General features: G+C 39.4%; 1 protein-coding gene across 2 annotated transcripts in view; it reads right to left on the reverse strand.

Annotated features, from left to right (window-relative positions):
• Positions 1-274: 274 nt before the first annotated feature.
• Positions 275-16162, reverse strand: part of RASGRP3 (RAS guanyl releasing protein 3) — a 36410-nt gene continuing 20522 nt past the window's right edge. For both annotated transcript variants that reach the window (XM_081068466.1, XM_081068465.1), the window contains 6 exons: positions 13458-13573; positions 10890-11037; positions 6243-6279; positions 4648-4773; positions 3940-4304; positions 275-2264 (listed from right to left, as the gene is read on the reverse strand). In XM_081068466.1, coding sequence (XP_080924592.1) covers positions 2256-2264; positions 3940-4304; positions 4648-4773; positions 6243-6279; positions 10890-11037; positions 13458-13573 — 801 coding nt within the window. In that variant the 3' untranslated portion in view covers positions 275-2255. The remainder of the gene's footprint in view (positions 2265-3939; positions 4305-4647; positions 4774-6242; positions 6280-10889; positions 11038-13457; positions 13574-16162) is intronic.

The raw sequence follows: 16162 nt of genomic DNA on the forward strand, positions 1-16162 counted from the left end.
GTCTAATCATTATGTTGTTTTGTACAATTGAAACTAATATTTTTTTTAAAAAAACTACAAAAGGAAGGTCTGGAGGAATGTCTTTCTTCTCCAACATGGGTTTGCCCATTTTGTTTATTTTATTCCTTATGGGAAATTGATAGATTGAAAACATCACAGTCACTGTTAGTTGTGAGTAAATGATATAATCAAAACTATAAAGCTGCTCATTATGTACTCAAATTTCTGCAAATAATAGTAGTGTATATACATATTTATACACATACACACATGTAATTTATATACATATGTACACATGTTTGCTTTATTTTCTTATTGTTTGTGTTTATTTGTTTTTTACTCAGGAAACATTTAGTATCTTTGTCACAGGAAGTCTGACAATATAAAACTCTTCTTATATGTGAAAACTCAAAAATAATCCAAACTGAGTGGCAAGTAAAATAATTGCTCTGAATAGCAAAAGAACAATCCAACATTTATTAACAAGTTTTTCCTGAATTTTCTTAAATTAAAAAAACACACAAGAAAGTTTGCTTGTACTCAAATTGCTGTTTTCTGTTTTTAATTTTGTTAACATATATTTCATTGCCTTTATGAGTAGAAATAGTGTATATACATAGAACCAACATTTGGGGATGGTGCTTTGCCTTTTGGGGTGCTTGCATATGGTGAGTTCTCTGATTACCCAGCTTCATCACAGCTCCCTCAACCAATACCCTCATTTAATTTGCAATATCTCTGCAAATTGGTCTCTCAATCGTACAATTAAATCACTTCTAGCCATTTTGGAATCGTATTTTAAGCAATCATCTTGACATAATTCTCACAGGCTCTGAGCTCCTGAGGGCAGAGACCAAGCATGACTTGTCTTTGTGCATCTAGCACAGGACCTGCCCAGAGCAGGTATTCAACAGATGTTTCCTGAGCAGAACTGTCAGTTACCTAATGGAAAACGAGAAGAAAGGCATTTTTTATTTTATTTTATTTTATTTTTTTACTGAAGTGACTGCCCCAAATTCAAATAGAAATGCATTTAGCCTTATGTAGAATATATATACTTAATCTCCCAAATGCAGACCAGTTTCTGACTGGTCACTCGGCAGCAGATCACAGGCTCAATCCCATCTGTTTTTGAACATCTTGAATCAAGTTCTCTCTCCTCTTGTAAAAAAGAGACGCACAGGTAGTTGTTTTGGGTCAGAGGAACATATTTAAAATATTGATATTTCAAAATTTTAGATGAAATGCTAATCAAAGGAAATTTGTGATGATTTGCTTTCTATCTCTATTCTTTAATTATGGATGACAATTTCTTAGGAAGAGCACAAGAGTTCTCTTTCACATCCCAAAATATTATTTTTTAACACACAAAATTCTTAAAACTATTTTGAGTTTTTAAAAATTGCTGGTTGTTTTGCATTTTGTTAAGTAGTTGGTTGGTTGGTTGTTTTTCTCCTAAATTTTATCTACAAAGGATTGAGTTATTTTTTTGTTTTTCACATTTCTTAACAGCAGTCTTAGAAGTTTTCAGAAAGATCGGTAACTCTAGTCAGATGGGACAAGTACAGTTAATTATCCCCCATGGCAATTATAAATATTAGGAGAGTTTTTTATGGTTGTGTCATAGCTTCCTAGTGATGCAGAATTGGTAAGACTTACATGATATATAAACATGTGACTTGTTACACATCATTATAGCAACCGTATGATAAGAACAATGTAAACAGCTTCCCCTTGCAACAGATCGTCATTAGAAGAATCACTGCATTCCAGGATCTGAGAGCATCCTTGTCCCTCAAGAAAATGTTAAGTTCTGGTCCCATCCAGAAAGCACATAAAAAGACCTCAAAATCAACTCCTCATTAAATATCCCCCCAAATTTTATAAAAATACTGAAATAATATTCTCACAAAGAAAGCAAAGTCAGAGTTTAGAGAATAAGTATCAAGTACATGCACAAAAGCTTTCATTTCACCCGTATACGAATGGCTCTAGAGAAAGATACATGAGAAAACAATCAACTACATAACACAATCTTCATGGCACCAAACTAGGGGTAGGGGAGGAGGAAATAAATAGTTCATAGGGTAAATCCTCTGTCCCACAGTCCAATCAGGGAGATTCCACGGTGTCACAAGGCAGAAAACGTCCAGATATCTTTTCAGATAACTTCCTGAGCGCTGGACTATTCAGAGTTTCTCATTATGCTCCTTCCAAATGTCAACATTATTGCCTTCAGTGTCCTCAGCCTGAAGTCAGCCATCCTGCAATATGAATGAGAACCTGTTGCACAGCTGGGTCTCGTTTAATACAATAAGAGTGTTCCTAGAAAGTAGTTTATCAGATAAATTTGAGAGATTATCTCAAATGATCAGTACTTTGTCCTCGCAAGATGTAGAGGGAATTAAAAGATCGTGTAGTCCACCCAGCATATGAAATCTTAAAGGTTCCCATATAGAGTCTAACAAGGATGTTTATGGCAATGCTTCCTAAAGGGTAATGCATAAAACATTGGTCTCTGAAAGCCTCCTTGTTGGGGTTTCTTTTTCTCACTCACTGTCATATTCTTATTCACTTTTATATTTCCAACTTGAACTGTGCTAGGCCAGTAGAAGAAGTGGAAAGATAGGACTGAACTACATATTTGCCACGATGACCAGTAGGGGAAGTGTTAAAAATAAAGTTGATATTGCAAATCTACAGGGAAAGAAAGTAAATCAGTTGGTTGCCTAGGGTGGGAGTGAGGTGGGGGAGATGAGGAGTGACGCTAATGGGTACAGGGTTTCTTTTTGGAGATGATACAACTGTTGTAAAATTAGGTTGTAGTGATAGTTGTGCAATGCTGTGACTAGACTAAAAACCATTGAATTATACACTTTAGATAGGTAATAATATTAAATTATATCTCAATAAAGCTGTTTTTAAAAGTTGGTGTTATCATAAAGGGAAAAATGGCTCTGCAGGAACTTAACAATAAACTTCATATGACTGATGATAACACGTGGTCTCCTTATTAATTGTCCTCAATGAGGAAGGAACTAGAGGAATTTTGGTTAAAGGTCATTGGAGTTTTGCTCATCATGGAAAACTATGTTTAGGTCTCCTGAAGAGTGTGGAATGTGGAGGACCACCCATAAGAATAAAGAGCCCTGGCTTGATCCGCGAGGATCTCTGCCTAACCCAATATTCGGTTCATGAGAATGATTCAGTAGGGAGGCAAATGGCTGCCCTCCATGACATTGCTTTAAAGGTTAGGAATATGACACCAATTTCCCTCAATCCTTTTGCTTAATACACTATGAGTGTTGACTAATAAATTTATCTAAGTCCATCTTGAATCAATTTATATTTTGAGCTTGTTCTAACAAATTCCATATGCTTCCCAATTTCCTTTGGATGATTGGAGTGTAATTTTTGTGTGGAGGCATATCCTGGCATACAAAACCTTGAAGTCCCCATGTCTCTGATTCTCACCACCCCATTCTCCCTGATGGTGTCAAAAGCGTCTTTTTTAAATAGGGGCAAAAGTTTCCAACTTTCCTTCTATATCTACTAGTCTTTTGCTTCCGCTGGCTCCCCTGTGTTTGGGCCCTGGTTCTAACTTGGAAAACTAAGCTGACTGGTCTACACACTGGTCCACTGAACATATATGATAATCATAGGTCCCTGGGACATCAATTCAGTACACAGATATGGCAACCTTCGCTAAGTTTACCCAGTTTAATATTATACATATGAAACAGGTCCAGAGAGACAAAACCATTTGCCCAGGGTCACATATCTGGCCAATTGCAAGACTGAAAAAGCGGTATTTCTTGATTCCCAACCATTCTGTTTTCAAAACTACCCAGATTGCCTCCGAGACTCACTGCAACACTCATCTCAGCCCCTTTCAACTTCCTCCTTCTGATTTTATTTGTGGTTTGACCCAACACTGACCTCACCATCCTGTCTGGTCTCACCCATGTCTGCTTCATCCTGGTCAAGTTCGAATTCTGTGCCACGGTCAACAACATCGACACCAGCCTGAACCCTGGGCTTCTCATTTTCCCACTTTGCAAAGCCTTTGTCTTTCGCTGCTTTGTCGTGGAACTTGGATTTCATTTTGGGGAAGGTGTGAGACCCCGAGTCCCCCCAGCCAGCTTCTGACCATACAGGCTCAGTCTGGGTGGCCTGGCTTGTGGTGGCCCGCTGCAGCCTCACAGAGATCTTCCGAGAAGAACCCGTAACCAGTGTGATGGCTCTGCTGTCTAGGTCTCGGTGGCCAGTAGCAACGCCAGGGAACTCGAACACCTCATCCTGCACTGGAAAGGGAAAGATTATTGTGATTATTTGACATCTGACTGCTTCATAGCAAACCATCAAAGTTGGTGCAAGTAACAGGCGTCTGATGGGCCAAAGTGCCAGAGGAACAGACCAGAGGCAGAATGAAACTAGCTGCAGGAGAGTCGCATGTTAGTGAGACTTGAAAGCAGAGAGATTCGAGGGGGACTCAAGGGTGTGGCCACTGCTGCTCACCCTGAAGAATGCCTTGGTGTTTATGATGATTCTGACCAGATTTAGATTCAGAACCCAACAGAGGTCCAGGTGTGGGAAGGTGAGCAGAGAGAAATCACGATGGGAAAGAAAGCACATAGAGGACATTACCTGGGGGCAAGGATGGGCTTCCAGGCAGCGACCCATGACTGCTCCCTAAGGAAGGTGCCCGGGCAAATCTTCTGCAGGCCAGAACCAGGAGGTCTTTGCATTGCTTGTGACAATTGGCTCCACAGTCTGAAAAATCCCAAAGTGTCACAGATGATCAGTGTGAACCAAGTATGTCTGACGCTGCCTGGGCTTCCAAGGTGGTGCTTGAGCTCCCCTCCTCCACCCTCCCCTCCTCCACCCTTGATTCTGTGCTGAATTTCAAAGTCTGACTCAGCCCCACAGGGTGTGACTACAGCCTGGAAAAGGGTCCTTCGGACTCTCATGTCTTCCTGGGGTTCCTAAAGTTCTCTTATATTTGTTCAGCTTCTTCCTCTACACATTGAAGCCTTGGAGAGGCAACAAGCAGGGCCTAGGCTGAGTGGGGAATTGCCTTTGCCCCAAACTAAATGCAAATCACGTGGGACTGGGGTTCTTTCCCAGGCCAAGATGGGTTCCCCACAAAGAGGCTCCCTAAGCCAGAATGAGGCACAAAGCCTCAGCTTCTAGTCTCTCCCAAGACTTTATTCAGTATTTGTCTGCATGCACACCTTTTAGGGGATACAGGACAGAAACCAGAATAAAACTAATGACTTATAGCTGAACAGTAAGATCCTGTAGTATCTTTGCTGCTTGAAAGAAAAATCCAAGTTAGACTAAGACTGATACAGAAAACTAAAGGAAATGTATTTTTTGAGCACTAAAACATGACTCTCTTTGAAGTTCAGGGAAATTCATGTTCATGCAAAATGAAGGCCAAATACTGAAAGATGGCTGGAGAAACAAGGGCATCACAAGCGAACAATATTAATCTGAAGTCATTCTGTGATCAAGTGTTTCCTTTTGTAGTTTTTTCAAGAGAATTACCAGATTCTTAAAGGAATCAGTATAAAGCATCTGCATAAAATATTCAGCAATTTCTTAATTACCAACAGTGTGTAATAATCTCATGTGTACACGTAGCAACACATCCCTAAATTCCCATTAATATTATGTATTGCATTCATCATATGTATTTATTCAGTTGTCTATACATTTTAATTAAATGAGGAGACATATGAATTAATTCATTGAAAGGGACAAAAATAAGTTTTAAGGTTTTCCCTCTTTTCTCATCATTATCTGTGATTTAGTAGAGAAAGAAATAGCTTTGTGACAGTGGCAGGAAATGCATATGTATTACAGAAATAAGTGACTTTTTTTTTCCCCCTGAAGGATAAAGTTCCTATATACAGCATTCTGATAAGGTCTTTCCCACTTCAGAATTCCCACCTTAACTGTGTGCTGATGATCAGCAAGACATTTTAGAGATGGGGGCTAGATGTATGCAGGCTGATAGGGGTGGTTTGCTTCCTATTCTAACAAGCTATAAAAATCCACTCGGGCTCTCCAACATTCCAGGGAGTCCTTTCCTGGACACATTAGCGCTTCATTTGCCAGTGGCCCAAAAGACCCGAGCTCTCCATGATGCCAAGAGCTGTTGTGGTTTCATCAGACAAATTTGATTCCTGTCCCAAATGTCACATTTTAAAAATTTTAACAAAGGAATATTTATTTACCTTTGCATTTGTATCCTTGCTTGATTATGCCCCAGAGCTGTAACAAAAGACAAAGGTATGTCAGGGAACCTGAAGAAAAATCTGGAAAGAAAACAAGGCCAGCCGAGGAGAAGGAAATCCTAGGCAGCTGATGACTCTCGGAGCACAAACAGGATGTAGCTGTCCCGGACTGACACCCTTCCTGTAGGACAGAAGAACCCTCTCCCAGCCCACTCCAGCTGGGGTGATAACAGGAATGTTGCTTCCCTTTTCTTTCTGGGAGCCAAATAGGAGCTGGGATTGGAAACTGACGTTGGTGCATTTCTTGGACTTTCGTATAATGCTCTCTCAGCAAAATTGACAGGGGAGACTTTATCACTCTATCCTCAGCCTTCTTTTTAATCACACGCTGCTCTTGGTGCCCACTGAGGGAAAGGAAGCAACGCAAGCAGTGCGCATCCCAGTAAGGCACTGATATTTTGCTAGGTTATTTTCTGAGTAGCATTTGTACCTTGAAAGACTACAGAAGAGGAAAAGAACTAGTATTTATTCATATATTCATTCTCCACCTTTGCTCAGTGTTGGGCCTGTGCCAGGGCTTTGGGAGATGCAGAGAAGGCCCAGATTCTCCCCACTGAATAGGAAATGGGATGTAGGAAGTGACAAATGTCTCACGAGAGATGTGATGGCTTACATTTCGGCGAGGGAGTGTTTGCCCAGGTGGTTCAAGAGCACCAACCTGGTGGTGATATCTTCGCCCTCCTGACACACCATAAACTTCATGAAGAAGAGGCCTTACCATGTTCTTTCTCATGCCTTCCTTAGCTCTTGCACGTGGGTACCAGAGACACTAGAAACATACAGTATGGATGAATTAAATGGTCTTAGCTCAAGCTGGAGAAGCCCCACTCCTAACCTAACTTTGGTGGTTAGGTTGGGTGACTGATATCTACTTAATAAAACGATTTTGAAAGAAGCAGGGCTGGTGGCCTCCTGGTACTGATGGAAGTGTCATTCCCAATACATTAGAGAGGAATATGCCCTGGGTGTGGGCATCACTGTCCTCTAAGAAGAGTAAGTAGCTGCCAATGTGAAGTGATTCAAGGCCTTCAGGAAGGCTGCTCCTCATCCTCCTTCTGACAAGAAAATTCCACCAGTGGAGAGTGATTCCTTTGAACTTTAGAAGTTATTGAGCCCTTTGGAATACATTGTCAAGATGCAAATGTCTCCTGGGACAGGGCAACATTTTGCTCTGGAGACAAGAAGGATTCTTAAGACAACTGACTGGAAGCAAGAGCATGACTGGAAGAGGAATGGGGAGGAGACTATACAGCGAAGGGAAGAGGGTGGGGAGAGCAATCTCATCATGTTAGAGCTATAAGGATCCTCAAGAGAATCTAATTAGCTTCTGTTTTATAAAAAGTGAGTGTGATGATCCAGGAAATTATGTAATTTGTAAAGTCCCACTTCTGGGAAACTTCACAGTGATAAGAAATTGTTTCCTCATGGAGCTCTTCATAATAGCAATAACAACAATAATGATGACAGCTAATGTTTTTAAACTCTTGCTATGGGAGAAGCACAGTTTTAAGCTCTTTATGTATATGAACTCATTTAATGCTCACAATACCCTTACGGGATAAGAATGATAATTTTCTCATTTTACAGATGAAATGACTGAGCTATAGAGCAGTGAAGTCACTTGGCAAGGTCTCACAGCTCGTAAGTAGGGAAAGGAGAAGAATGTGTAACGAGGGAAAGACAGGAAGGAAGCCATTGCTCCTGGGTGTGGTGTGTATAAGCAAAACCCATCAATCTAGGATAAGAAAGGATAGGATTTAAGAAGCATCCTAATATTGAAATGTGGCCCATTATTAGCACAGGTTCAGGAACTGCTGAAAAAGATATAGCCAAGCATGAGTCCTATCAGGAGGGGAAGCCAGGGCATTGCTTGCTAAGGCTTACTTAATACCTAGGAGACAACACTAGGCAGGAAGAAGCTCTAGGTCAGCATGCCAGCCAAGGAAAGGAGAGAGTGACCTCATTTAGAGGGCTATGCAGGAGATTTCCTACAGTCCTTTGATTCGAGACCTTGGACTGCTATAAGATTTGGAGTGACTGATTGTGGTGTAAGGAGCACTGGACTGGGAGTCAGGAGACCTGGATATGAGTCATGGTCCTACTGATCCATGTGACCTCAGGGAAGTCACTTAGCTTCTCCAGACCTCAAAATAAGGGAATTAGCAAAATTCTTTTAGTTCTTGAATTCTAACTCTAAAATAAGTATACTTAAAGTAGTGTGTTTGTTTTCTTTACCCTTAAAATAGAATTTATTTCAAAAGCAGGTGGTCTAGGGCTGAAAAAGGGTTTCTTGCATTCCCCTGTAATTCCTTTCAATGATATATTTAGAGAGTTATGTTTATATATCCCTTTGAAAACCAACAGATTTTTAAAATATTTGTGAATAAAGATCAAATTAAATTGTACCAATAAAATTAAATATATTTTGAAAAATGTAAAAGGGCTATTAAAACTTTGAGTTCATTTCCACTAAATTCCAAAAGTATCAAGGAACACTGGAAACCAAAAATAAAAAAAAATTTACTCTGAGGTATGTGACATGTAACATGTCTGATATCATTTAATCATCATAACAACATGACAGGTAAGAATTAACCCCTTTTACAGATAGGAAAACAGAGACTCAAAGATCGTCAATAACTTGGTCAAGGACAGAGATAATAAGGGGCAGAATTGAGATCCAAAGCCAGGGTTCCAGATTCCAAGTTCCGAGCTATCTACCTCATCACAGCTGCACCAAGAAACTAGCATCAGCAAACTCTTCTGATGAGTTGGGGAGAGGTGGAAGGTTCTGAGAGGTGGAAGGTCCGTGTGGAAGATCCTGAGAAACACTATCTTGCTGCTTCTGCAGAAGCAGTGCCTCCACAGAAAGGAGAGACATCCAGAAGGATCGGAGAGCAGAGCTAAGGCCCTGAAATTTGATAAGGGCCTTCCAACTCTCATACCACACACCAAAGGACAAATGTCTCAACTTGACTTTTGGCTGAGCCATGCCATGACCTAACAGATTCACTGGGCCTCGCTCTGCAGGAGAGAGTTACACATGACCCCATCCCACTTCAGCATTTTTCAGGTCTAGATACATCCCCAAATTCCCATTATAAGAGAGAAACATGAAAGAGAAGATGTGTCTATTTTACAATAAAGTGGTCCGGTGATGCAATCCCAGTGGTGAAGTATGAGAAGCTCTCCTTGTCTGGGGTGGACGAAGATAGCTTGGTTACGTTGGCCTCTCCCCTTGACCATGTCAGCTGCTGTGATAGCTTGGGGTCATCTTTGAGGTAACACTGCCTCTTATTTACCCACTCTCAGAGGGGTGTGTGCTTGAACATAAATTCCTGCCCTTAGGACCCCCAAAGCCAGTTCAAGCATAGAATGGGAAAAAGTATAATTTAGTAGTAGCACATAATATCGGCTATAGGCAAAGTAGGTCAACAATGACAGCTGATGGGCATTGATGAATGCCAACTATAATTTTATATATGTGGTGTGGTGGCTCGGTGTGGGGTCGGGGGGGTGGTGGGTGGGGGGAGGGTGTTCACAGTGTGAGGGATGTGAATGATGAACGTCTAAGTATTACCTTGTCTTGTACACCTGAAACTAATTAAAAAAAAAACAACAATGACAGCTCAGTGAAGCAAACATGATTGAGCTCTGGCATCTGGTAAAGGAGCAATAGTCATATTCATTTGGCTGCTGGGCCACCCTCAATTAGAGTATTACATTTTCCATCTTATTATAACTTGGGTATCAACTAAAAGATGTTTAGGGCCCAAGAGTCTTTGTTTAATGCCAGGGCCAAAGCTGACCTTAGGTGTTAAAGAATTATCAGATGTTGGGGGGCGGGAGGGTGTATGACATGTACAATCTTCATTTGTTGCAGTGGTGTAGGTAGAGAGCAAGATTCACAGTCAGAACACCTGCGTTTGAGTCCTGGCTCTGATAATTATTGGCAGTTCAATCCTGGCCATTTTTGGGTTATCCTCACTAGACCTCTTTATCTTGATAGGTAAATGGAGAGAGTAAAATGCCCACCTTGTGGGCTAGTTATGGGGATTAATTACACTAATATCTATGGAAGTACTTCACTACTGTCAAACGCTGAGTAAATGTTATTATTATATTCCTCTTCTCTCCGAAAAGATTTTTTTTGTCCTTTTTTTAGTTAGGAGTTAATGAGCTGCGCCGTGATGGATTTCTAGTGACTGACACCATATGAAACAAGAACTGGGAGGAACTGGCTAAGATAAATACTCTCCCTAATTGCACCCACTTGTGAGTATTAGTGACGAATGCCAGGGATCATTGGGCATGACATTTCCCAGCAGGGATTAACAGACAAACCACTCACTCACAGGGCTCACCAACCTTCTCTGTCTTCACTAGCCCTACATTCCTAGAAAGAACATAACTGAACCTGCAGATCTGGCTTTTGTTTTTAATTTAATTTTCAATTTCAGGGAGCGATCATGTTTTACTTCTGATCTGAGGCAGTCGATGGATTCTGTTTAGTGCAGCATTTTCCTACCTTCCAGAATGCTGCACAAATAACTACGTACGACAGAAAACAATGGCAGACAAACTTACAAATCCTGCACAGTGTTCGCAGAAGGTTGGCTTGAGATAGGTCATCTCCTGAAAATTATGGACAAATCCTGGTCCCATTTTACAGTGTAGTTGGGACTTAGCTCTCAGGAAGTAAGCCATCATTTCATCTTTACTAATTAGGCCATCCCTGTGAAGAGAATCAAAGAAGAGAGGGATCTTTGAATTCCATATTGCAAAGTGGTTGCCACACTTTAATCATTTATCTTCCAAATCTTTGTGGCCAAAAGCCAGTGGGGAATGTTCACTTTTCTGTTACATCAGAAAGGAGGAGAGGACCTCATAGGACAGCTTTAAGTGTCAAAGGCTTTTTTAGTATGCAGATGTGTGTGTGTGTGTGTGTGTGTGTGTGTGTGTTTGTGTACTGCAGGACACAAAGAGTCTCCTTTGTTACTGAATAGTAGCTTCCAGAAAGATATCTCCATTCTAGCCCTTGCCTCATAGTAGACTTTGCAACAATCAGGTTGCCGGAGAAAGGCAGAAAACTGATAACTGGACCTACCATTCTCAAATTCATTCAGCCTGACGTCATCCGAGCCACTGGCACTGGTGAGCCTATCTGGGAGTCATCCTGTCTCAGGGAAAGTCATGCTCCGCCCCCCCCCTCTCCAGTCTCCCCAGGACACTGCTCCTTCCAGGTCCTGCTCCTGCTCTTCACATACTACTTCCTCTGTTTACAAATATGCTCAGGATTTACCCTCCTAAAAACTGTCTTTCCTCAATCTGGCTGCCATCTCTAACACTTGTCTTTTCTCTCTTCCTTCTCTTACTCTGCAAATTTTCCAAGAGCATTCATTAGGCATTCTTTTCCATTCCTTCTGTTACTCTTTCCTCCATATATTCATATTTCTTACCCTACCATTCTATTGAAACTGTCACAATGACGTCCTCAGTGGCCTTTTCTCATTCCTTGCGCTTGTTGACCTGCTAGCAGCATGGGACATGGGGAACAGGTCTCCTTCTTTGTGACACTCACTCCTGTATGTACCTCCATGTTTCCCTGGTTTCCCTCTGCCTCTCATGCTCTTCCTTCTCTGGTTCTTCCACAGGATCTACTTCTTCCTTTCAGCTTCTACGTGTGGGGAGAGGAGTCCCCAAAGTCACATTCCTCAGGCCCCATGCTCACATTCCTCTCCACTCTCCCATCTTGGCTCACACATCTGGGAACCCCAGCTCACACCTATAGGCTGAAGACTTCACCTACTTCTCCATCCCAACTTCCCTCCTGAACCTTGGTGTCACATCTTCAACAACTTATTACAATCTCTTCCTGGATGGTCCCCTTTCCTCTCAAAATCAACGTATCTAAGACTAACAAAATAAATCATGTAAGCTATGAACACTTAAAACCTTCAGTTTTAGAAAAGAAAAATATATAGATAGATATAGATATAGGTCTATTGTTCTATATATCTCTATAGATCTATATCTATAGCTGTTGGGGCAGTCTCAGTTCCATCTAAAGAATCAGCAGAGAAAAAAAAGTAAAAAGACTGGGAAATGATTTTAAGTTTATGTTCTATGTACATGCCACTCATAGCAACAAACTAAGGGAAGATGTGGACTGTTTGCAGGTAACTTAAATTTTATTTTGTAAAGGTAGCTTGTTTCTAATAATTTAATTCACTTAAAAAGTATTTCTTGTTTGAGATATACAATAATGAGTTAAAGTTTTAAGACATTTATGATAAAGTACCAAGGGTTTCTTTTTTTTTTTTTTTTGGTGTATTGAATTACAGGTTTAATTTTTTTTAAATTCTTACACAAAAATATTAGAGGATTTTAATTGGATATAATTTGGACGTTTCACCAATATAAAATCCAGCAATTCATTACAGATCATTTTAAAACTACAAACTAATCTCATACAATTAAAAATTAATCAAATTATTAATACCAGGCTTTCTTGGCAATTATTTTTTAATCAGTATTATTTTTTTAATGAGCTGGGTTTTAGACTCTAAAGTCATCTAATTTTTCAAGCATTCTTTGAAGCTAAAGAGAAGTATATTTTTTCTTTGTTAAACAAGGCAAACTTTGAGCTGGCAAAGGAAAAAAAAAGAAAACAAAGCAAGGACATGTCTTGGCTAGCTGCAGCCATCACCTGCTCTCATGAAGACCATAAGTAATAATAATAAAAATAATAATAATAATAAATCTTAATTTCTTGGTGAGTTTTAAGATTGCCCTGGGGTTCACTGATGCTCAGGACTCTACCAGGCTAGCTCTAATCTTATTTCTCCTCTACTTTTTTCTGATGGAAGTTTTGGGGTTGATGAACGAAACAATAGAAATAATGTAGGAAATGGATAGTTGAGCTAATTTGCAAACGGGCACTTATACTCAACACTGATGATGTGTTCTGCCTTGCAATTCCATCCAACGAGTCATGTTTGTAGTCACCAAGAAAAAATTTAGTGAAAAGTTAGACTCATCAACCCACTCGGTTGAAAATGGCAAGATGTAAATTAACGGTGTCCTTGTTGTCCTCTGATAAGAATTTTCTGCTTCAGGATAGTTGCACTAAAATACAATAAAATTAAAACTTACTGATCTTTGTCTAGCACACAGAAGGAGTCCAAGAAGGGAAAGTTGGCAGCTATACTTTCAAAGTCCTCTTGGGAGATGTACCCATCATGGTCATGGTCATAGTTTCTAAACACAGACTGCAAAGGAAACACAAATATCTATTGAATGCCCAATAATGAGTTGAGCTCTGAACTCATATTGGGAAACAATGATAATTAGCATATTATTCTTTCTATTAAGGAGCTTAGAATCTAGTGAGAGAAAACAAAATCAAGAGCCTTTATGGTATAACAAGATATGAGTACAATGCTGAGGATAAAATCAGTGTGGTTTCCTGGAGAAATTGAGAGTTAAACAGACCTCAGGGTTGAGTAGAAGTTAGGCTTGGTGAATTCACAAATGCCAATACCATGACAATAGAAAATGAAGCTTAAAAATGTTAACTTATCTCAAAAGTTAAAGTATACTTTTAATACAATTTCAATCAAAATCCCAGTGGCAATTTGTTTTGAATGATCAAACTGATTCTAAAGTTCAAATAGAAATGAACACTTTGAGAACAGCCTAAAATTGTTTAAGACGAGAATAAGGGAGAATGTGCCCTATCAAATATTCTACAAAGCTATATTAATCAAAACGACATGGTATTATAACTTATTACAGAGTAGAGTCTGGAAATAGACCCAGGTTTATACAGCAATTTAGAATATCAAAAAGTACCTTTTTAAATCCACAGGGAAATTATAGATTATCCAATGATTGTTGAGTTAAATGACTAACAATCTAGCAAAATTAATTATCTCCCAACTAAATTCTAGATGCATTAAATATTATAATGTAAAAAAATTAAGCAATAAAAGTACAAAAGGTAAATACATGAAATTATATTTCATGTTTTGTAATTTTTGAGTGTGAAAGGCCTTTCCTAGCATGACATCAGAGCCAGAAGTCATAAACAAAAATATTTTATTACCATAAAATGAAAAATATCTGAATCAAAAAAGCTCAATTAACGAATCTAAAGATAAATGACAACAAATTATTTGCAACATATATAAGAGCAAAGAGACAAAATGAAAACTGGCAATCACCAAAGTAAAAATAGGAATGGCCAATACATTCATGAAAAGATGCTCAATTCTGCTAATAATAATAGAAATGCAAATGAAATGTGTGTTTTTTAACCTCTTAGATTAGAAAACATTAAAATAATTGGTAATTTCCTAGTGTATGAGAAAATAGGCACTCTCATATGAAGCTGGTGAAGTAAATAGCCAGTCTTTTTGGACGACATTCAGTGCTTACTCTCTGACATGGTAATTCTACTTCTAGGAATTGTTCTAAGGAAATAAGTGAACAAATTTGGTCAAAAATGTGTGTGTGTGTGTGTGTGTGTGTGTGTGTGTGTGCGCGCGTATGGGGGGGGATAAAATTGTACAAGGTAATTCACAAATTATCAGTGGTGATCCCCAGAGAGTAGAATTCCCAAGGCCTGAAAATAAAACTTGCATTTTCTATATTTTATGCAATATTTGAATATGTATGACTCTGACTTTCTTTATAATCAGAGAGAAATTAAAAAGATTTTTTACTAACCTCTGCTAAATTGGGTTTTCAAAAAGGTTTGTAAGATCTCCCTGCATACACATGTATGTAAACATATATGTGATCTGCAGTGCAGTTATAATGAATCTTTCTCCCTTTTTCCAATGCTTTCTGTCTATTCTACTTTATCTGTTTTGCCCTATGTTGCAAGCTGCTTCAGGAGTAATATTTTGGGAAGTAGGCAGGTATGAATGAACAAATTACTTAATTAAAATATGACTGTCTAACACTCATAAATTGTCTATAGATAACTGAATTGTACAAAATCACAAAGCATTACTTTTTGTTGCAACCCCAATATCAATATTTATCTACAACCAAACTTGCTTTAAAATTTAGCTATTATGGAGTGCCTACCATTTATAGTCTAATATCCACATTTATACTGAAAGTACAAGATTTTTTTGTGGAATAAAAAAAACCTCAGTCTTTCATTTGATTAAACCAATGTAGATAATTTGTCCAGACTGGGCCAACCCTCCCTGTGGAATTGGAATTGGAAAGAAGAAAAGAGAGAAGGTATAAGAGGCACAGAGGCAGGGAGGGAAAGGGAGAAGAAGGGAGAAACAGACTCCCCAGTGTGGATGGGGAGCAAAGAAAGTCAGTCTGCAAAGAAAGGACTGAGCATTCAGAGAAAAGCAGAGAGCAGAGTGGGGGAGAGAATAGTTCCATCTGTCTTCCACTTCTTGACTTCAGACCTCTTTCGCTGCAAGTCCACCGCACTACTGCCCCAGATCCTTTACCCATCTTCCCTGGTTCCGAGCTGGGTCTGTTACTATCACATCATCACTTCACCTTCCCTCACCTTTCATTGCTGCCTCACATGCACCATATAACTTCTTCCAGTGCCTCACAGTTTCCTAGATGATCCAAGATGTAGAACGTTCTTTTTCTTTAAACATCCTTTCTCAGCAAAAAGTACATGGTATCTCAGAGACACAATCCTATTGTGTCAGAGGTTGTACCCATCTATTAAAGTAAATTTTAATCAGGGATCACAGTTGCTAGTGCCTGAGATTTTCCCCACATTGGTGCTTCTACTCCTCTTTCTACATGGAAAATTCTGACAGAGCCGGACCCTTCATTAAATGGTATTTCTGACCTAAATGGCATTGTGCTGC

The sequence above is a fragment of the Rhinolophus hipposideros genome, assembly GCF_964194185.1.
Source record: "Rhinolophus hipposideros genome assembly, chromosome: 12".
NCBI classification, from domain to species: Eukaryota; Metazoa; Chordata; class Mammalia; order Chiroptera; family Rhinolophidae; genus Rhinolophus; species Rhinolophus hipposideros.